At 41.7% G+C, this 22,115-nt stretch overlaps 2 protein-coding genes across 11 annotated transcripts in view; both read left to right on the top strand.

The window, feature by feature from the left end:
• L3HYPDH (trans-L-3-hydroxyproline dehydratase) overlaps positions 1-22,115 on the top strand; it is a 102,755-nt gene that overhangs the window by 46,149 nt on the left and 34,491 nt on the right. Inside the window, exon 7 of one of the 8 annotated variants that reach the window (XM_044924914.2) lies at positions 21,576-22,078. The exons of the other annotated variants lie outside the window; for them this stretch is intronic. Within the exon in view, the coding sequence (XP_044780849.2) occupies positions 21,576-21,598 (23 nt within the window). The 3' untranslated portion in view covers positions 21,599-22,078. Of the gene's footprint in view, positions 1-21,575; positions 22,079-22,115 lie in introns of those variants that run through there. 8 annotated transcript variants of the gene reach the window in all.
• Positions 1-22,115, top strand: part of GPR135 (G protein-coupled receptor 135) — an 83,851-nt gene that overhangs the window by 32,250 nt on the left and 29,486 nt on the right. Inside the window, exons 3-5 of one of the 3 annotated variants that reach the window (XM_045162050.1) lie at positions 9,101-9,244; positions 9,877-9,934; positions 10,373-12,283. The exons of 1 other annotated variant lie outside the window; for it this stretch is intronic. The gene's annotated coding sequence lies outside the window, so the exon portion shown is untranslated. Of the gene's footprint in view, positions 1-9,100; positions 9,245-9,876; positions 9,935-10,372; positions 12,284-22,115 lie in introns of those variants that run through there. One more of the 3 variants, XM_045162051.1, reaches the window with a different exon arrangement.

The following is a 22,115-nucleotide window of genomic DNA, read 5'->3' on the forward strand; positions in this document are numbered from 1 at the left end:
GGATTCTTTACCAGCAGAGTCACAAGGGAATAGTTGCTCATAATAGTCTCTTATAATCCTTTGTATTTCTGTGTTGTCTGTTGTAACATCTCCTTTATCATTTTCAGTTTTGTTGATTTGATTCTTCTCTCTCTCTATCTTGATGAGTCTGGCTGAAAGTTTACTAATTTCATTTACCTTCTCAAAGAACCAGCTTTTAGTTTTATTAAACTTTACTATTATTTCTTTCATTTCTTTTTCATTTATTTCTGCTCTGATCTTTATGATTTCTTTCCTTCTGCTAACTTTGGGGGTTTTATGTTATTCTTTTTCCAGTTGTTTTAGGTGTTAAGTCAATGTTTTTCTTACCTACCTTTTGATGAGGTAGAGTTGTATTGCTGTAGACCTCCCTTATAGAACTGCTTTTGCTACATCCCATAGGTTTTGAGTTGTGTTTTCATTTTCATTTATTTCTAGGAATTTTTTTTATTTCCCTTTTGATTTCTTCAGTAACCCATTCATTATTTGGAAACATCATTTAATCTCCATGTGTTTGTGGGTTTTATAGTTTTTTCTTCTTCTAATTGATATCTAGTCTCGTAGTCTTGTGGTCAGAAAAGATGCTTGCTACAGTTTCAGTTTTCTTAAATTTACTGAGGTTTGATTTGTGACCCAAAATGTGCTCTATCCTGGAGAATGTTCCACGTGCACTTGAGAAAAAAGTGTATTCTTCTGCAGTTGGATGGAACGTCCTGAAGATATCAAGGAGATCCATCTGGTCTAATGTGTTATTTAAGGCCTCTGTTTCCTTGTTAATTTTCTGTTTTGATGATCTGTCCATTGGTGTAAGTGGGGTGTCAAAGCCCCCTACTACTATTGTGTTACTGTCACTTTCTCCTTTTATGTCTGTTAGTGTTTGTCTTATGTATTGAGGAGCTCCTATGTTGGGTGTATAAATGTTTACAATTGTTATATCTTCATCTTGGATTTATCCCTTGATCATTATAGAGTGTCCTTCCTTATCTCTTGTAATATTCTTTATTTTAAGGTCTATTTTGTCTGATATGAAGATTGCTGCTCTGGCCTTCTTTTGATTCCTATTTGCATAGAATATATTTTTCCATCCTCTCACTTTCAGTTTATATGTGTCTTTAGTGGATCTCTTGTAGACAGTATACGTATGGGTTTGTTTTTGTATCCATTCAGACAGTTTGTGTCTTTTGGTTGGAGCATTTAATCCATTTGCATTTAAAGTAATTATTGATATATATGTTCCTAGTGCCATTTTCTTAATTGCATGGGGTTTGTTTATATATGTCTTTTTCTTCTCTTGTATTTACTGTCTATATAGGTCCTTTTAACATTTGTTGTAAAGCTGGTTTGGTGGCACTGAAGTCTCTTAATTTTGCTTGTCTGTAGAGCTTTTGATTTCTCCATCAATTTTGAATGAGATCCTTGCTGGGTAGAGTAATCTTTGTCGTAGATTTTCCCCTTTCCGTACTTTAAATATATCCTGCCATTCCCTTCTGGCCTGCAGAGTTTCTGCTGAAAGATCAGCTGTTAAATGTATGGGGTTTCTTGTGTATGTTACTTGTTACTTTTCCCTTGCTGCTTTTAATATTCTTTCTCTGTGTTTAATTTTTGTTAGTTTGATTAGTATGTGTCTTGGCATGTTTCTCCTTGGGTTTATCCTGTATAGTACTCTCTGAACTTCTTGGACTTGATTGGCTATTTCCTTTCCTATGTTGGGAAAATTTTCCACTATGATCTCTTCAAAAATTTTCTCATACCATTTCTTTTTCTCTTCTTCTAGAACCCCTATAATTAGAATGTTTGTGTTTAATATTGTCCCAGAGGTCTCTGAGATTATCCTCAATTCTTTTCATTCTTTTTACTTTATACTGCTCTTCAGTGGTTATTTCCACCATTCTATCTTCCAGCTCACTTATCCATTCTTCTGCCTTGGATATTCTGCTATTGATTCCCTCTGCTGCTACTGCTGCTAAGTCGCTTCAGTCGTGTCCGACTCTGTGCAACCCCATAGATGGCAGCCCACCAGGCTCCACTGTCCCTGGGATTCTCCAGGCAAGAACACTGGAGTGGGTTGCCATTTCCTTCTCCAATGCATGAAAGTGAAAAGTGACAGTGAAGTCGCTCAGTTGCGAGCCCATGGACTGCATCCTACCAGGCTCCTCCATCCATGGGATTTTCCAGGCAAGAGTACTGGAGTGGGGTGCCATTGCCTTCTCCATTGATTTCCTCTAGAGTATTTAAAGTTTCAGTAATTGTGTTGTTTGTCTCTATTTATTTATTCCAGGTCTTTGTTAAATGTGTTTATTGATTCTTGCATTTTCTCCATTCTATTTTTGAGGTCTTTGGATCATTTTTACTATCATTACTCTGAATTCTTTTACAGGTAGTTTGCCTATATCCTTCATTTATTTGGACTTGTGTGTCTCTAGGTTGTTCCTTCATTTACACAATATTTCTCTGCCTTTTTTTTTTTTTTAATGTACTGTGTTTGAGGTCTCCTTTTCTTAGGCTTCAAGGTTGAATTCTTTCTTCCCTTTGGTTTTTGCCCTCAGTGGGTATGGTTGGTCCAGTTTTGTGGTTGGACCAGTTTTGTGGTCCAACTTTTTTTGTGGTCCAGTTTTGTGTAGGATGTGACTTGTGCTTGCGTTCTGGTGGCAGGAAGTAAGTTTTTCTTTTTCCTTCTCTGATGGGCATGTCTGTGTGAGGTTGTAGTCCTGTCTGCTGATGATTGGGTTTGTATTTTTGTCTTGTTTGTTGTTTGGATGAGGCATCCTGCACAGTATGCTGCTGGCAATTGGGTGATGCCAAGTCTTGTATATAGATGGTTGCCTGTGTGGGAGTTCTCACTAATTAATACTTCCTAGGGTTAGGAATTCTCTGGTAGTCTAGGGTCTTGGCATCAGCGCTCCCACTCCAAAGGCTCAGAGTTTGATCTTGAGTTTTGCATAGTACTATGTATTCTTTTCCAGTGGTCAGGTATTCCTGCCTGCTCTCAGCTGGTGTTCTGCAAAATCTTCTGTGTCTGACGGTGTATTCCTGATGTATCCATGAAGAGAGATGTACTCCATGTTCACCTACTCTTCCTCCATCTTGTTCTCCACTATTTCTCTTTTCTTCCTTTGATAGCTGTATGGTATTTGAAGTCATGATATAGCAAGTTAAGGTACTAATTTCCTGTTGCTGCTGTAACAAATTACCACAAATGTTGTGCCTTAAGATAGCATACATTTGTTCTTAAACTTTAGAGATCTAAAGTCTGAAATGAGTCTTGGCGCACTGAAATAAAGGTGTTGACAGGGCTGATTGCTTCTAGAGGTTTCACAAAAGAATCCATTTCTTACCTCTTCCAGCTCTAGATCAGATCAGATCAGTCACTCAGTCGTGTCCAACTCTTTGTGACCCCATGAATTGCAGCACGCCAGGCCTCCCTGTCCATCACCAACTCCTGGAGTGCACTGAGACTCACATCCATCCAATCAGTGATGCCATCCAGCCATCTCATCCTCTGTCATCCCCTTCTCCTCTTGCCCCCAATCCCTCCCAGCATCAGAGTCTTTTCCAATGAGTCAACTCTTCACATGAGGTGGCCAAAGTACTGAAGTTTCAGCTTTAGCATCATTCCTTCCAAAGAAATCCCAGGGCTGATCTCCTTCAGAATGGACTGGTTGGATCTCCTTGCAGTCCAAGGGACTTTCAAGAGTCTTCTCCAACACCACAGTTCAAAAGCATCAATTCTTCGGCACTCAGCCTTCTTCACAGTCCAACTCTCACATCCATACATGACCACAGGAAAAACCATAGCCTTGACTAGATGGACCTTTGTTGGCAAAGTAATGTCTCTGCTTTTGAATATGCTATCTAGGTTGGTCATAACTTTCCTTCCAAGGAGTAAGCATCTTTTAATTTCATGGCTGCAGTCACCATCGGCAGTGATTTTGGAGCCCAAAAAAATAAAGTCTGACACTGTTTCCCCATCTATCTCCCATGAAGTGATGAGACCGGATGCCATGATCTTCGTTTTCTGAATGTTGAGCTTTAAGCCAACTTTTTCACTCTCCACTTTCATCAATAGGCTTTTGAGTTCCTCTTCACTTTCTGCCATAAGGGTGGTGTCATCTATATATCTAAGGTTATTGATATTTCTCCTGGCAATCTTGATTCCAGTTTGTGTTTCTTCCAGTCCAGAGTTTCTCATGATATACTCCGCATATAAGTTAAATAAGCAGGGTGCCAATATGCAGCCTTGACGTACTCCTTTTCCTATTTGGAACCAGTCTGTTGTTCCATGTCCAGTTCTAACTGTTGCTTCCTGACCTACATACAGATTTCTCAAGAGGCAGATCAGGTGGTCTGGTATTCCCATCTCTTTCAGAATTTTCCACAGTTTATTGTGATCCACACAGTCAAAGGCTTTGGCATAGTCAATAAAGCAGAAATAGATGTTTTTCTGGAACTCTCTTCCTTTTCCCATGATCCAGCGGATGTTGGCAATTTGATCTCTGGTTCCTCTGCCTTTTCTAAAACCAGCTTGAACATCAGGAAGTTCACGGTTCACGTATTGCTGAAGCCTGGCTTGGAGAATTTTGAGTATTACTTTACTAACATGTGAGATGAGTGCAATTGTGCGGTAGTTTGAGCATTCTTTGGCATTGCCTTTCTTTGGGACTGGAATGAAACTGACCTTTTCCAGTCCTGTGGCCACTGCTGAGTTTTCCAAATTTGCTGGCATACTGAGTGCAGCACTTTCACAGAATCAGCTTTCAGGATTTGGAATAGCTCAACTGGAATTCCATCACCTCCACTAGCTTTGTTCGTAGTGATGCTTTCTAAGGCCCACTTGACTTCACATTCCAGGATGTCTGGCTCTAGGTCAGTGATCACACCATCGTGATTATCTTGGTCGTGAAGATCTTTTTTGTACAGTTCTTCTGTGTATTCTTGCCGTCTCTTCTTAATATCTTCTGCTTCTGTTAGGTCCATACCATTTCTGTCCTTTATCGAGCGCATCTTTGCATGAAATGTTCCTTTGGTATCTCTGATTTTCTTGAAGAGATCTCTAGTCTTTCCCATTCTGTTGTTTTCCTCTATTTCTTTGCATTGATCGCTAAGGAAGGCTTTCTTATCTCTTCTTGCTATTCTTTGGAACTCTGCATTCAGATGTTTATATCTTTCCTTTTCTCCTTTGTTTTTCACTTCTCTTCTTTTCACAGCTATTTGTAAGGCCTCCCCAGACAGCCATTTTGCTTTTTTGCATTTCTTTTCCATGGGGATGGTCTTGATCCCTGTCTCCTGTACAATGTCACGAACCTCATTCCATAGCTCATCAGGCACTTTATCTATCAGATCTAGGCCCTTAAATCTATTTCTCACTTCCACTGTATAATCATAAGGGATTTGATTTAGGTCATACCTGAACGGTCTAGTGGTTTTCCCTACTTTCTTCAATTTAAGTCTGAAGGCTTCCAGTATTTGCTGGTTTACAGCCACCTCATTCCAATCTTTGCTTCCATCACCACATTGCCTTTTCTCTCTGACCTCTTTCCTCTCTTTTGTAAAAACTCTTGTGATTACATTAGGTACACCTGGATAATCTAGAATCACCTCATCTTAAAATCATTGTTAATCATATCTGCAAATTCCCTTTTTCCGTGTAAGGTTAACATTCAGGGGATTAGGACATGAACCTCTTTGGGGAAGCATAATTCAGCCTACCATTTTATAGAGTATGCATTTGTAAAATAATACAGCTTAATTCATATTTGTAATTAGGTAAGTACATGCCACACCAACCAACTAGACAACTTATCTTCTTGATATTATTTAATCTCTTGCTTACTTTCACTGTCTTATCACCTGAATACTTAGCAGTTAAGAGAAGATGTGAACTTAAAAGCAAGAGGTCAGTTTCCAGCACAGAATCCTGTGTTGATTCATGGTATCTGCTCAAGTAAGTGCTTTTGACTCCATTGAAAAGGAGGAAAGTTGAGTGTAACCTGGTATCTGGCATTTTCCTGAGAGGCATCATGACCACTTCTTGAGTAATAACGTGAATCCGCTCTAAACAGGGTAAAACCACTGGCAAGTGACATCCAAGTCATAGCTGTGGGGTTATGTCTAAAAAACTGCCGACTATCATGCAGTTCTATGAAATAAAAGAACCTGTGTGCCTTTTACCCAATTTCTCCCAATAGTAACGTTTTACAGAACAATATTACAACCAGCATATTGATGCTGATACAGTTAAGATAGGAGACATTTCTATAACCCTCAGAATCCTTCCTGTTGCCCTTTTGATGCCACATCCTTAATCCCTGGCAAATGGCTCTATGTTCTCCATTTCTGGAAGCCTGTCATTGTAAGAGTGCTACACAAACGGAATCATACAGAATGTAACCTTCGGGACTGGCTTTCTTCTCATAGCATAATTCTCTGGAAATTGATCTAGGTTGTTTTATATATTAAAAATTTGTTCCTTTTGAGTGCCAGGGAGTATCCTCTAGTATGGTTCCAAACTTGGCTTGGTTAACCATTCATCTGTTGATATCTTGGTTGTTTCCATTTGAGGACTATTACAAATGGAGCTCATGTGAACTGAACACTTGTGTACAACCTTGTGTGTAAATTTAAGTTGTCGCTTAAATTCACGAATGCAATTATTGAATTGTTTAATTGTTGCACATTTAGTTTTTTAAGAAACTGCCAAGTTAGTTTCCAGAGTAGTTGCACCAATTTTTATTCCCATGAGGAGGGTATGAGTGATCTTGTTTCTTGCTGTACTTGCCAGTATTTGGTGTTCTGATAGGTGTGCAGTGATACCTCATGGTTTTCACCTGAATTTCCTTAATGGTTAGTGATGGTGAGCATCTTTGAATATGCTTATTTTAGCAGCTGTCTTCGGAGCATGCTTGGTGTCACTATGAGGTGGACATGACAGATAAGAGAGCTAGGTTCAGGCCCCCCTCCTCTGCTTCTGCCAAAGCTGCTCCATTTTTTTAAAAAAACTCATTTTATTTATTGGGCTTTTAAGCAAGATTTTATTTAAATAAGGTTTCCTTTGTTAAAGAAAAAAAGTGTGAAATCAACTTACTTCATCGATTTTACTGATTATTTTGTAGAAAATAACTTGACGTCCCACTATCCTAGATAAAAATTAAATTCAGAATTAGAAATAAATTTGTTCAAACACATAAAATATATTCAGAAGCCAACCATTTAAGCCAATTTGTGCTCTTTTTGAACTTTCTAGTGAATCATTGCAAGCTAACACTAATTTTTAAAAATGAAAATTGTGTCTTTCACTAATTTAAAAAAGGCTAAAACATCTCTCATTAATAGTTTGGAAGACAATTTCCTTTCCTGCAGGACCAGCACATTAATTATCTTTCTACTGTCAGGCAGGAAGGGCACTAGTATGGAAGAATGAAAAGTGAAGGCTCTCCTAGTTTGGTTGTAATATCTTGGATGAAATAGACTTATAACACCTAACGATGGTGGCAAATGCATGCAAAATGTTGGCATGTGGTCTGATTTTGTGATTCTATAGATTTGTTCTTAGAAAATAAAACATCCCAGGGAGTGTGAGTCATGCGCACTGTATTCTTCTGGAGGAAAGATTCTCTGGACATAGTATATTTTAGCCTTACTTTGCATATTCAGGTCCTCTTGCTTTTTCCTCAAGGGCAGATCTCTTTTGAGCAAGGCCAAAAAACTTGTCATGTTAAAACAAACAAAAAGCACAAAAACAGGGCTCTCCCTGCCCCACTTTTCCTAGTAATTTCACAGCCCTGTCGTGGGAGGGTCAGAGTTGGCCTTCCTGGAGGGAGGCACAAGAGGGCATTATGTAGCCGGCTGATGCGAATTGGCAGGAACTCGGCTGGCCTCAGTGAGGCCATGTGAGGTGACAGGCTGCACTGGACAGAGGCCAGAATGAGCTGCATCCTCCTGGAGGATGGAGAGACAGAGGTCACTCCATCCCCACTCCTGGGGAGCAGCACGACCTCCCCAACCACTGTGGGAGGCAACTGAGTCTCTTGGCTGCCTATCCACGTGCATGTGAATGGCTCTCTGGAGGAAGAGGAACTGGCCACAGTGGAGCATTTTTCTCTCATGTCATCATCCACCCTGATCCTTCTGCTGGGAAATCTGTGAAAAGTCAAGGATAGGCCTGGTGAAAAGAAAATTGAAACAAAACGCATTCATGCATCTTTCTTCTGTGCACGTACCTTCCCCAAATACTGAGGTCCCCATGGCTCTATTTGAGGGCCGCACACATGGTGGTCAGAAGGCTCTCTGGAGAAGTTCCATGCCGTTGGCTTGGTTTTCCTTGTCTCTGTGTGTGGTAGAAGGAATTAGTTGAGGGGTGGGAATAGTCTCTCTTGGAATAATGTTTTATGATCCCACTGGACCTTGCATTCTCTAGCACAAGTTAAATGTTGAGTGCTTGCATCAGGGTAGAACAGAGGCCTGTTGGCTACTACACTTTGGGAAAAACTGCAACCTCAGCTCATGCCTCATTGGATTCTCCTGCCCAGGCCCAGTCAGAACCCCAGCAAAACGGGAAGGTGGAAACTGGGTGCTGGCCAATTCTACCTTTCCCATGAAAAAGGCAATGGTGTTCCCACCAAACTGACTTTAGCACCAGCCAGAGGACCCGGGACTGGCAAAGCATTCATTCTTTTTCCGAGAAAGTAGAAGGCCCTAGTGTGTAAGAAAATGTGAGACTTGAGCCCATCCCCAAATACCTTTGGAATCAAGGCAGTTACAGTACCTGTCTGGTCCTGGCCTTTCCAAGTAAATGTGGTTGTAAGTTTTAGCATAAGAGCATTGTTATTCTTAAGTAGTACACTATCAATTTCTGTCTTGATTTCAAAATAATCTGCATGTATCAACAGTCAGAAGCGAGATACTTTGAAAAGAATGTATTTCAAAGTATTTGAAAAATACTTTGAAAAGAAAAAAACTGAGAATGAGCTTTTATAAATATTATCTCATTTAATTTTCATAACCATCTGTCAGGAAGGTACTATTACAGGCTCCAGTTTACATACGTGGGAACTGAGGGCTGTTAAGCTTGAATGATTTTTCCCAGAGTCACAAACAGCAAGATGAAGTGATGGAAACTGAATATGGAGTTGGCTCCAGCAGGCTCAAGTTTAACCTTTCAGTAGCACCACCAAGAAGCACGCCGGAAAGGGTTACGAGGGCTCATGGGAGAGACACCAACAGACTAGAGGTGGGTGAGCGTGGGGGCTGAGACTGGGAGAATTCTCCTAGGACTCAGCACCTTCCTCAGTCCTGAAGGATGGAAAGAAGTTAGAAAGGCAAGAAGGGTCAGAGGTGGGAAATATTAACCAGAAAGGGAAAGGGGATGTTTAAGTGCTCAAAGGCCAAGGGGATCACAGCCAGGCATAGGAATGCAGAGTGGTACTGTACACGTGGACCCTTGAATTCTGGTTGGACTGAGGTGGGCAGAAGTCGAGATGAGAATTAAAACAGCAGAGCTTTCTAATGCATGCCAGAGAGCATTTCATTTTGAAGGTTAGGGGTTTCAAAGAATTTTAAGCAGAGGTCAGGGTGGTAAGCTTTGCATTTCAGAAAGACCACTGTTAGTTTAGGGAATCTGCAGGGAATGAGAGCCCAGGGTTTGGCAGCAGGGTCAAATGTGAGACATAGGACTAGTTCGGTGAAAAGTGAAACTGTTAGTCACTCAATCCTGTCAGACTCTTTGCGAGCCCATGGACTGCAGCCCGCCAGGCTCCTCTGTCCATGGGATTCTCCAGGCAAGAATACTGGAGTGGGTAGGCATTCCCTTCTCCAAGGGATCTTCCCAACCCAAAGATCAAATCTGGGTCTCCTGCATTGCAGGTGAATTCTTTACCATCTGAGCCGCAAGACTAGTTAGGAGACAGTGCTTGATAATCCGGTAAGAAACGAGGGCACAGGTGAAGAGTGGCCAATGGGGATGGAGAGGAGGGGATGGATTTGAGAGCTGTTACAGTGAGGGGGAGGACTGACTGAGTGGGGAGAGTGAAGGACAGGGAGTATAGGGAGTGTTCATGGTGAAATTACACATATCATTATGATGTGGTGGGGCAGGGGAAAAGGGAGCAGGGCTGGGAAGGAGGTGGAGAAGGGTAATGAGAGCGACTTAGAACCTCATAGAGTTTGAAGTAACAATGGGACATCCAGATAAATGTTCCAGTAGAGAGAGAGGATTGGCTAAATGAGTCTATGGCTCTAGAGAGAGGCTTGGGATGGGGAAATAGGTTTTATATTTTAACCCCCCTGTAGTATTTGAGGCTCTGGGGTTGTGCCAGTTTTCCTCTCTTGATCCAAATTCACTCCCTCTGCTCATTTTCAGATGCTGAAGTTGGGGCTCTGCAAACCACGTTTCTGTTTCACCAGTTGCCTTTTCTGCAGGCTTTGCCACCAGAGGGCAGCTGTGGGGCTGAGAAGGGAGAGCTGAGGCTCCCTTCTTCACTCCAGCAGTTGCAATTCATGCCAGGAGTTGTCCGGCCAGTGTACAGTTTTTCTAACACTTGCGGAACCAGCTTCCTGTTGCTCGCCTGGAGGCATTCCAGCCCCCAGCTCTGACCCCTTCCCATGGTCCAAGTCCCACCTTATGGGGCCTCTCCTCTAAATGCTACCTCTTCCTTTTGTACTTTCAGTCCTAGAGGTAGAATTTCTTCCTGCTATACCCTTAGAGTTCTCTTTTCACCCTTTCAGTTAACTAGTTAACAACTTTATGCCTAGTTAACAATTTTATATATTAATGTATCTCAGTTAAAGTAACCGATGTGGTTCTGTCTCCTCACTGGACCCTGACTTTGTAGGTGAATATGGGGAAACCCTAGGAAAGTGTGGAGGGTAATGAAGAGAGCTTTGCAAAGGACCCTGGGGCCACCTATATTTAAGGGCTGCCAGCCCTTAAGGACTGGACCAGGGAGATGCTGGAGAACCCAGAAGATTCTGTGTCTAAAGTCAACAAGGAAAGAGAGAACATTCAGACTAGAGAGAGAATTATTAATGGGGCAAGGTTCCTGAGAAGGTGGAGGGAGTAGGCTTTTTCCTGGAAAGGAAAGGAAAGCAATGAAGGCGAGTGAAGGGCAGATGGGGAGGTCATGGACTGAGAGTGCAGGATGTGGAGAGGAGGTTTGCAATAGCCTTTGAAGAGGATGGAAGAGAGGGCCAGGGGTTTCCTGGGGGACAGTGCCGAGGGTCAGTGGGAGGGGGCAGTCAGAGAACAGGATGTTGACGTGATTCTAATCCACATCACTGTGTGTGTGTGTGCTGTTAGGACATAGCAGCCTTTTGTAGGGTGTTGACAGTGAGATTAACTCAAGGGAAGGAGTTTGCGCCAGGTGCTCATGAGACGTGGGGTACGAGCATGAGGGGGATTACGTGAAGCACCCTGGGCCGTGGCTGGCTAGAAAACGAAGTGAAGCTCACGGGGACTGAGGTACAAAACCACACAACTCTGTTTGAGCATGTGAGCGTGTGCATAGGGTTGAACTCTCTTTAAAGCCATAAAAGGAAAAGTTTCCAAATATACTCTGGCCAGGCAGAAGAAAATCCCCCACAGAGACGGGACACTAGTTTTAATAAAACGTGGTGGTTCATTTTTAGTTCCAACCTAATTTACAAATTACCCAAGTCAAACAGCTTATAAATCTGCATACTTAAAGTCCTTATTTATTTAGGAAAGGAGCTGTTTTTGAGAAGTAGTGTAATAAAAAGCTTAGAAAACTTTAGAACACCTCAAATATGAAGAACCAGGGATATTGTTGGAATGAACACTGCTTTTTCTTTTACTATTTAAACTTTCTTGTGGCTGAGATCAAGTCTGATAAGCACTTTAACTTGGGCAAATAACGACAGTAATAAAATACTATGTCACTGCAAAATATATGAAATGCCTGGGCTTCCGAACTTTTCCAATAATTTTCTTGTAAATGCATTTGTATGGGGATAGTTTCCCCCTAGGACAGACTATAATTTAAAGAGCTTGAATTCACTACAGCCCAATAAATTACTATTTCCCCTTAATGTTGGCAACTAGTGATTTATTTTAGTCAAATTGCAGACCTCACTAGGCATGCTTTACTGTAAAGGAGGACTTTTTAGTGTCTTATTTGGAGGAAGCATAAAAGCTATTAAATTCATAAATTAATTTGCCCATGAATTCCTAGTTTGCTCTGATTTGTAGACTGTTTTGTTCAAAAATACTTGCATTATACACAAGCAACTAAAATATACAACTATTAGTAATTCTTACATTCTTAGAACCTTGTTATTGCTAAATATCTTCAAATGTGTCTTTTTCACTTTTGCAATCCTGATTATGGAAAGCTATTTCTATCATTTATATCTGAGACTCACTTTTTCATTGACACAAAATCTATTTGAATGCTTCTCTTATCACAGGTTTATCTAAGAAGGGCATAGGAAAAATATTTAAGCTGAAATAGGTGTAGTTTTCTTTCATTCAGTCATAGAGGCATTTGAGAATAAAATGTATCCAGAAAAATGTATGAAAAGGTGAATGTAGTATAAAATGATGGAATACTAAACGGTTTAGGGTAGCGGGGATCCAATGCCATGAAGCACAGCTACGCCATCACCTGGAGAGTATGAGTATTGCTGCACTGGGGACCACGGTGGTGAACAGTGTAGAGATCTTCACACACCTGACAGAAAAGAAATCACTTACTAGGAAAAACACAAGTTCGACAAATAGATGTTCAACTTATAGCTCAGCCACTAACTAGCTTTTGACTTTGGTCAGCTTTAACTTAATCACCATTTATTTGTCTGAAAATTAGAGACAAAGGATCTCACAAGGATCTCTCAAGGTCCTTGTGAAAAACCATTGGGATTACAGGTGTTGAGTGCTAGCAGCTGGAAAACCTGAGGGCACAGTGGCCTCCTGTCTTTCTGGGTCCTACCCTCCTCTAGCCTCAGGTTCTGACCAAATGAATCTGGGGAGACATGGAGTAAGATTTTGCTAGAAATTAAAAGGCACATGTCACCAACAGACCACCATCCTTTGACTGACTGCAAACTTTCAAATGTGGAACTATTTATATTTTGAAGACCTGATGCAAAATGTGTGATGGAGAAAAGTTTGTTCTAGAAATTGTCTCCTTAAAAGGGACAGTGGATGGCACTGGCGATTCCTCCACCACTGCCTTGTCACAGAAGCCCCCCAAGAATCGTCACTCTAATTTGGAAGCATGACTGAAAATGCAGACTTAAAATGCAGTTGGAATAATCAGGAAAGTTGGACACTCTATAACCACCTGGTTATAGAGGAGGCATAGAGGAGAAAATCTCTTGTCAAAAATAGCTTGGCTTAATGGCTCCTTTGTTACCATATCCTTTCCAAGGACTAGCAGTGTGATTATTTCATCTGACTGTTTCTCAAAACCATCAAAAAATCAATCCCAGTTGCACCATTGGTTGACCTTCTCCACAGCAGCTGTTCATTCTTCTGTTTCTCATCAATTTGAGTCTTTGCAGAGCTTGACAGCTGGAAAGGATTTTCCTGTTAGTAACCTCCTTGGGCATGTGAGACAGGTTTCATCCATCTCTCCTCAGTTCTTGTCCTTCTTGATGGCAATTTCAACCCTCCTGTGAAGGTCTGCCACCCACAGTGCTCCCCACATTCTTGGCAGGTACTGATACCTCCAGAATCTCTCGCCTGGACCCTTTCATGATTAGTCCCCATTTCTACTTGTCTGCTCAACACCTTCACACTCGTGTCTCACAGGTGCCTTGAACCTCTCTGAGCCAAAGCTGAACTTATCTTTTCTCTTAACCGTTGTTCCTTGTTAATGACATCACTATTCTCTTGGGTATAGGCTTAAAAGCTTCAGCCTCTCTTTTGCCTTCAAAATTTAAGCAGTTTCTGTGTTCTATATAGTCTGCCTTTATAGAAAGACTTTCAAATAGACTCCTCACTTAAATGTTTATGCTTTCTGCTTTATCTCAGACCCTTTTTACCTTCTCCCAGGACTCCTGCAATAGCCTTCTGAAGAGCAGCCCAACTTAATCCCATTCCACAGGCTCTTGACAACACTCAGCTCTAATGTTGGTGCTCCCCTACACCAGCATCTTTGTGATTCCTTACTGCCTAGAGATCTAACATTCAACTTCTCATTGCCCACATGAAGTCTCTATGCATTATGAGTCCAACTTACTTTCTGCTCCCTTATCTCTACTTGTATTCCAACCAAACCACATGAAACCAGCTTTTTATTGATCACTTACTATGTTTTAGATACAATGATAAACGTTTAAAAATACTTCATTTAATCCATGTACTGTATGATGATGTTACTTTGTCCATATTACAAATGAGGAAATTGAGATTGCCTAAAGTGTTACAGTTAGTGAGGAGCAGTGAGAAAATTTAAATCTGAACTCCCCAAATAGACCCTGTCCTTTCTTGTCTTTCTATAAATCAGAGGTGAGTTATTACTCAATTCTTGTCTTGGCCAGAGAATTATGTAGTGATATTGGTAACAAAGTGGACTCTTTCCTGTGTGCATGGACACAGCATTAACCAGTATCTTCCCCTCTGTTCATTAGTTATGAAATCTGAGGGTGTTCAACATGGAAAAGCACTCAAAATGATGGAACCTAGCAATCTGACTCCATAGAAAATGTATGAAAACACAAGTTCATACAAAACCGTGTGCAGTATTCTTCATAACAGCCGAAATGTGGAAAGAGTTCAATGTCTGTCAACCGATGAATGGATAAGCAAAATAGGTGTATCAATACTTGAGTTCCTCAGAAATAGAAAGGAATGAAATTCTGATACATACTATAACATGGATGGACTCTGAAAATATGCTAAGTAAAAGAAGCCAGTCATGGAGGACTGTATATTGTATAATTCCATTTACAGAAAACGTCAAGAACAGGCAAATCCATAAACACAGAGTTGATTAGTGGTTGCCTAGGGCTGGAGGGGAGAGAATGAGGGGAAATAGGGAGTGACAGTTAAAGGGTGTGGGGTTTCTTTTTGGAGTAATGAAAATATTCTAAAATTGATTATGGTGATGGTTACACCATCTAGCAGATATACTAAAAGCCTTTGAGTTGTACACTTCAACTGAGTGAATTATGTTGTGTGAATTACATTTCAATAATGCTATTATTTTTAAAGGCTGCTAAATGATATCAAAGATTATTATGGAATTAAGAGATATGCTAGTCAATTTTTACATAAGGTATTAAAAATTCTGTATGGAAAAGAAATTCAATACTTAAATAGGCAACTACCAAACTTTCTTATTCTTGAAATGGATTATAAGGAAGCATAAGAGATGAAAGGGAAAAGGTATTTGGTTCTTTGCACAGAGCCCTAGGATCTTTTACTTTGAGCAAAGATTATGCTTTGGTTTAGATCAGACAGGAAATACATTTTCAAAAATACTTTTTACTCTTCTATACTTGAAAAGGCAAAAATGAATATTTTACCATTTGGATAATGATGAACTTTTATTTTTAGCTTTGGTATTTTAATTTTAAAAGGCGCTTAACACAAATGAGCATTTTTACCCAGCTAGATATGTGTTTTAACACAGTTTTAAACTTATCTAAGAATATTTAACAACTGAGCTATACATGGAAGCTATTAAAAAGAAAAAAAAAACCCAGCTGTGGTGTTAATGACTATTGCGTACTCCCAGCCAACTGAGATTTGACAGAACATTGGACTCCAGAAGCCCTATAAGTGAATAACATGGGAAATAGTTATAAATAGGAAGAGTATCAGATATTCGCCAAAACACACAGATTCTGGTGTGACCACACAGAAAGGAGTAGGAACAGCATCAGAGTTTCTGACAAGCTGAGCCTTGGACACACAGACAGCAATAAAGATATTATGTTCTCCTGAGCAGATGTTAGGGGCTAGCTCAGTCCTCTTCTCTTCCTTGGCTCCTTTCCAGCTCCCCAGAAGGGAAAGCCAAGCGTGGGAAGATGAAATGGGGGACTTGGGTTCTGTTGCTGGCCTCCCTGTATTCTTAAAAGCCCAGACACTAGAGCTGGAATCGCAGGGCCCATCCACGTGCTGCAGACATGCTGAAAGAGTCTAGGGGCCTGGAGGACCCCGGGCCAACGTGCTCACAGCACAGTGGTTTTGTCCTGCCCACCATCCTGGCGATGGTGCCTGTGGCCCTTTGAGTTTCTCCCAACAATCTTATTTATACTCCAGCTCTGCTGAGGTTCTCATCGTTTCCAAACACACTTGATCTGATACTGCTGCGTCTGGGCACATACCATTCCATTTAGTCAGAATTTCCCTCTTCTTCGTCTGCAAACCTCCTACTCATCCTTTCAAACTCACCTTTTCTGTGGAGCCTCCTCAGCTCCCTTAAGCAAAATTCGTCATCTCCACCTCTGTGCTCCCAAAGCTCGCTCCATCACAGCCCTTAGACCGAGCATCATTCTCCCTCCCCAGACAGTCAGTGTCTCAAATACCAGGGTTACATCTATATTTTACAGTATTTATCACTTTGCTTGTCTGGCATATAGTTAGTGCTTAATAAATGTTGTTGAATTCCACTAGATTGAGACTCTGATATGCAGTCTGAGAATAGAGATGAGTAAACCAGCTGCCTGGCTCAGAAGGAGCTACATGTGTGTGTTTAATGTTGAGAGATTACTAAGCTGAATAGCCAAAGCCAGAGGACCAACTGCCTCTCGTGGGAATATTCTGGGTATCAGGAGGAGAGAGAGAGTTGTTCGAATCATACTATAGTGAGCGTATCAGTTTGCCAGGATTGCCACAACCAAGTCCTATAGACTACAGTCACTTAAACGACAGAACCAGTTTTTCCTTCTGATTTTAGAGGTCAGGAGTCTGAGACCCCAGCAGACTCATTTCATTCTGAGGCCTCTTCCAGGCAGCTGTCTTCTCTCTCCGTCTTCATGCCTTTTCTCCATGTGCACCTGTGTCCTAATCGCCTCTTCTTACCAATCATATTGGATTAGGGCCCACCTTAGTGACTTCATCTAACCTCAGTTACCTCTTACTCTTTAGAGATCGTATTTTCAAAGACAGTCTGAGGTGCCAGGGATGGGGTCTCCCACATACGAATTTTCTTGTTGCTCAGTCCCTTAGTCATATCTGAATCTTTGTGACCCCCATGGACTGCAGGATGCCAGGCTTCCCTGTCCATCACCATCTCCTGGAGCTTGCTCAAACTCATGTCCATTGAGTTGTGATGCCATCCAACCATCTCATCCTCTGTCATCCCCTTGTCCTCCTGCCTTCAATCTTTCCCAGCAGCAGGGTCTTTTCCAATGAGTCGGTTCTTCGCATCAGGTGGCCAAAGGATTGGAGCTTCAGCTTCAGCATTAGTCCTTCCAATGAATATTCAGGGTTGATTGCCTTTAGGATTGACTGGTTGGATCTCCTGGTTGTCCAAGGGACTCCCATGAATTTTGAAGGGATGCAATTCAGCCCACAGTTGTGGGTAACCACCTACTTTGCCTGAGGTTAAGGTGTGCCTGTACTTCAGATCTGCAAACTCTTTTTATCTCCTTTGAACTTGAATTCAGATCTAAGTAGTGTTGACAGAGACCCTTCAAGCACACACTGAGATGGTAATTGGAACTGGCAAATGGGAAGCCTGGATGCTAATGCAGACTTTCTCCTCAGTGTTGTCCAGGCTGAGGTGCTTTGCCTCAGAGCTCTTTCCTGGGATGGCGGGAGGCACCTGTGCTCTGACTCTATCACAGCCTTTATTTCACAAGCTGCTTTTATGCCAGAGGGTTGTGCTCTCACCAGTGTTTGCCAGCATTTGCTCTCATTTCTTTCTGGTGAGCACTGCTCAGCACCAAACCAGCTTAGTGCTCAGGAATGAGGCTGGAGGAGGAAAGATGACCTGATAAGCTACCTCTGTAATAGTTAAAGACACTGAGCCCTAGGGGTGGACCGAAAGGTAGGTAAGTTGGAGTAGCACATCATTCAAGGATAGGTCTCTCTTTTAATGTAGAGCAGAGGTCCCCAACGCCCAGACCACAGACCGCACCACACAGCAGGAGGTAAGTGGCAGGCGAGCAAGTGAAGCTTCATCCGTATTTGCAGCTGCTCCTCATCACTTACATGACCAGCTGGGCTGCGCCTCCTGTCAGTTCAGCGGCAGCAGAGTATATGTAACGCACTTGAATCATCCTCAAGCCCTCTACCCCTGCCCTCCGCCTTTGGTCGATGGAAAAATCGCCTTCTGTGAAACTGGTCCCTGGTACCAAAAACATCGGGCCCTCTGATACAGAGCAAAAGAATCATTATACTATTGTGAAGCTGCTCGGAATGGATTCCTCTTGGAAAGAGCAATACTGGAATGATTTCCTGAGATAAGTTTGTGTTTATACGGTTGGCCCTCCAGAGATGATCTTCCCCTCCTTTAGTTAAATATTTCTCCAAGTGAGGTGCCAGGCCACTGATGGTAGACTCACATCGGGATCGTAACCAAACAGTTTCCTCTGTACCTCATGATGACTGAATTGGGATCCCTGGGTGGATGTAGGAAATTCTAATTTTGCCAAGGTTATTCTTACCCAAACATGTGCGAACCACTGATTAACTGCCTGGAAATGTAGGAGAGGCACTGCCAGGTGAGTGGTTCTGCTTGGCTTGTGGCCTTTTGATCCATTCAGCCTTCCTATGGGTGTGGTTCACAGAGAGACTCAGACAGACTGACAGTCACAAAGTCCAGGTACCAAGGCCCCAGCTCCTGAATCACACTCTGGGACTCTGCCCACAGCTCCAGTTGATCTCTCTTCCTTATCCCCCTATTCTTTGAAGTCACAGCTTGGATCATTCCTCATTTAAAAAAAGAAAAGTGTCTGAAAGTTTCCTAATCCTGAAATGACTCAATATTGGCGGTAGAAGGGAACTATCACACCCAGCCTCTGGGAACGTTAACTGGTACGATTTCTTCCAGAGGGCATTTTGGCAGTGTGCAGTGAGAAACTCTGAATTCTATTTACAGAAATGAATCCCAAGGGCAAACGGAGAGATTCTGTCAAAGACTATATACAAGAATATTCATCAGAGCCTTATTTGTGCTGGTGACGCATGTTCAACAGATAGGAAACTTGTCAAAAAACTTGTTGTAAAATTAAAATATTAAGTAATAATTTGAAATTCTATTGTCACAAAATACCTAACAGGTTGGAAAATACATTTGATTATGTTTTTTTAAAGTAGGGCAAACATCTCTCCACGTATATAATTCCAATTCTCCTGCCCCCTGCCATACACACACACACACACACACAAAATTGTCTAGCTCCATCTGAAAAGAAATATACATAGTTGTTAAAAATGATTATCAGGGGCTTTCACAGGTAGATAAGAGGGCAGGAACCCTGAGGATTCCATCACCCAAGGACTCCATAAACTTACGTTAATCTATTGCTATCATCTGCACTTGAGCTGAGAGCAGTGAGCGGGAGTGAACAGAAACTTGGATTTGGGGTGGAGGTGAAAGCAGGCAGCTGGAAAGCAAAACACTCAGGGCAGCAGCTCTCAAACCTCCGTGTGCAACATGATCACCTGGGGAGCCGGTTAAAATGCAGAAATTCACCACTCATAGAAATTTCTGTGTAGGAGATAGGGCTTAGTAATTTTCATTTTAATAAGCCCCTGCTGTAATTTTGCTGCAGGTGACCTGAGGGTAGTAGCACCTAGAGGAAGTATAAGCCAGAGGGAGGGCCCCAGAGGAGATCTAGGGAAGCAAAGGGTGCTGGGAAGCTAGGGTGAGGGGTAAAGAAAGAGGTGTCAGGTTTCAGCAAGTTCCTTTCCGTACCATATGAACCAGGGCTACTCACTGTAGTGTCAGGACCCTTAGGATAGTCTGAAAGCCCTTTGTAGGATAACTTTTAGGGTACAGTTATCATTTTAAATACGATTTCCAATGGAAAATATGTTTCAAGTTTTAAAAACGAACTTCCATCTGAACTTTTGGAATTCAATTTGTTCCTGTCCTGAGGACTCTCTATTCCAACCGCCATTGCCATAAACCTCTCAACCCTGATACAGCTCTTTAGATGCCCTTCAATTGTTCACATTGCTTTTTAGCTCATTTATAAAAATAGAAAAGAGGAGAAATCTATTTTTGACCAAAAAACCCCCCACAAAAACCAGATATTCACTGCTAAACATAAGATTACGTTTTATCTCAAGCCAAAAAACTGAGTTAGGTTTGAGCCTCTGTTTTTCTTTTTTCACAAGGAGCTTTAGATTTTTGCCTTTTTGGAAAGTGATAGTGTGAAGAATAGGGAGGAATGTAGCTTAAAAATTCAGATCAACTTCTTTAGATTTGGTCTTGAATTTGAAAGAGTCCCTTAAAATTTTATAAATTTCAGATTCAATAGCTCTAAAGAAGAAATTATTGAGCAAATCTCTTTTGACAGGCATGGAGGAGGAAATAAGAAGAACTGCCAACATTGAATGTGTATACAAAGAATGTGCTGTCGTAGTTTGCTGGTTATAATAAGTTGTTTAAAGGAAAGTTCAGACGTGATTTGGAAGTAAGTTTGAAAGAGTTGGCAGCGGGGTGCGTTGGGGTGGCAGTTGTTCCCATCTGTCTTGACTGTGTACAGATGATGGTGAGATTAAAGGGGCTCCTAAGGTGCCACCCTCTCCTCATTTTTTTTTGCAATTTATTTTTTTATTTTTTAAATATAAATTTATTTATTTAAATTGGAGGCTAATTACTTTACAATATTGCATTGGTTTTTGCCATACATCAACATGAATCCGCCACGGGTGTACACGTGTTCCCCATCCTGAGCCCCCCTCCCACCTCCCTCCCTATACCATCCCTCCGGGTCATCCCAGTGCACCAGCCCCGAGCATCCTGTATCATGCATCAAACCTGGACTGGTGATTCGTTTCACATATGATATTCATTTGTAAAATGTGCTGTGTTCAGTCGCTCAGTCCTGTTCCAGTCTTTTTGGCCCCATGAACTGTAGCCCTCTAGGCTCTTCTGCCCACAGAATTTCCCAATCAAGAATACTGGAGCGGGTTGCTAGTTCCTACTCCAGGGGATATCCCAGGGATAGACCCCTGGTCTCCTGTATTGGCAGGTAGATCTTTTATCACTAGCACAACCTGGGAAGCCCCCATTTGCAAAATAAAAATTATAGGCCCCAAGAACTGAGCTAGGTGGTCACAATTTAAACTATCAAGGACAAAGCGTGCTTAGATGAGACTTTGCAAACTTTACAAGCAAAATTTTTGGTTCAAACAGTCCTTTTGCTAAGGCAGAAGCAGAGTCTGGCCCCTCAGTCCTTTGAACATCCCAGATTAGACATTTGTAGGATCCTTCAGTTCCAAGCAGCAGAATCTGACTCTGGCCCATTCTCAGAATTGCTGGGAAAGCTGAAGAGCTAAGCTTCAGAAAGGACTAGAAGCTCCTGGGTTCTGGACAGCAAGAGCTAATGGCAATCTCTTCAGGGCCTGTCACTGGAACCGGGTTTGGCGTTCCTCAGCTCTGTGTGCCTTGCTTGGGCCACATGTCCGTTCTTTGATTTAGGAGTGTGGGAACCTTCTGACTGACCCCACACTGATGGAAGAGGACGGTTAGCAGTGGAGAGAGGAGGTGACGGTAGGAAACTGAACCTTGCGTGTCCGCTACAGTAGCCCCTGATGCCTCCCCAGCCTCCAGATGCCAGGATTACTGTTCTGCCATCAGAAAATTCCCGCTTGCAACAGTGAGTCAAAATGGCCTCAAGCTCTGTTCTAGTTTCAATGTTTAATCTCAGAGAATAACATCATCAACATAGAAATGAAAAAAAGTATTAGGTGGGCAATTCAGTGTCTTTGGCAAATTTTTAAGATTGAATATTTGTAAAGTCTCAGACTTTTTGGTCATATTATGTTTGAATTTTGTGTGCCCTTGGGTAAATTTTTCTTACTTTTCCTGAGCCTCAGTTTCCTCCTCTGTAAAATATGAGTCACTGGGTTTTTATTGGGTTGTTTTATGACAAATGCTTATTGTAGTGCCTAGCCTTATTAAATGATACTTATTATTCTAAAATGAAATTGCCTCTGAAATGTTAATCATGCAAATTTA

This window comes from Bubalus bubalis, chromosome 11 (genome assembly GCF_019923935.1).
Source record: "Bubalus bubalis isolate 160015118507 breed Murrah chromosome 11, NDDB_SH_1, whole genome shotgun sequence".
In the NCBI taxonomy this organism is placed as follows: Eukaryota; Metazoa; Chordata; class Mammalia; order Artiodactyla; family Bovidae; genus Bubalus; species Bubalus bubalis.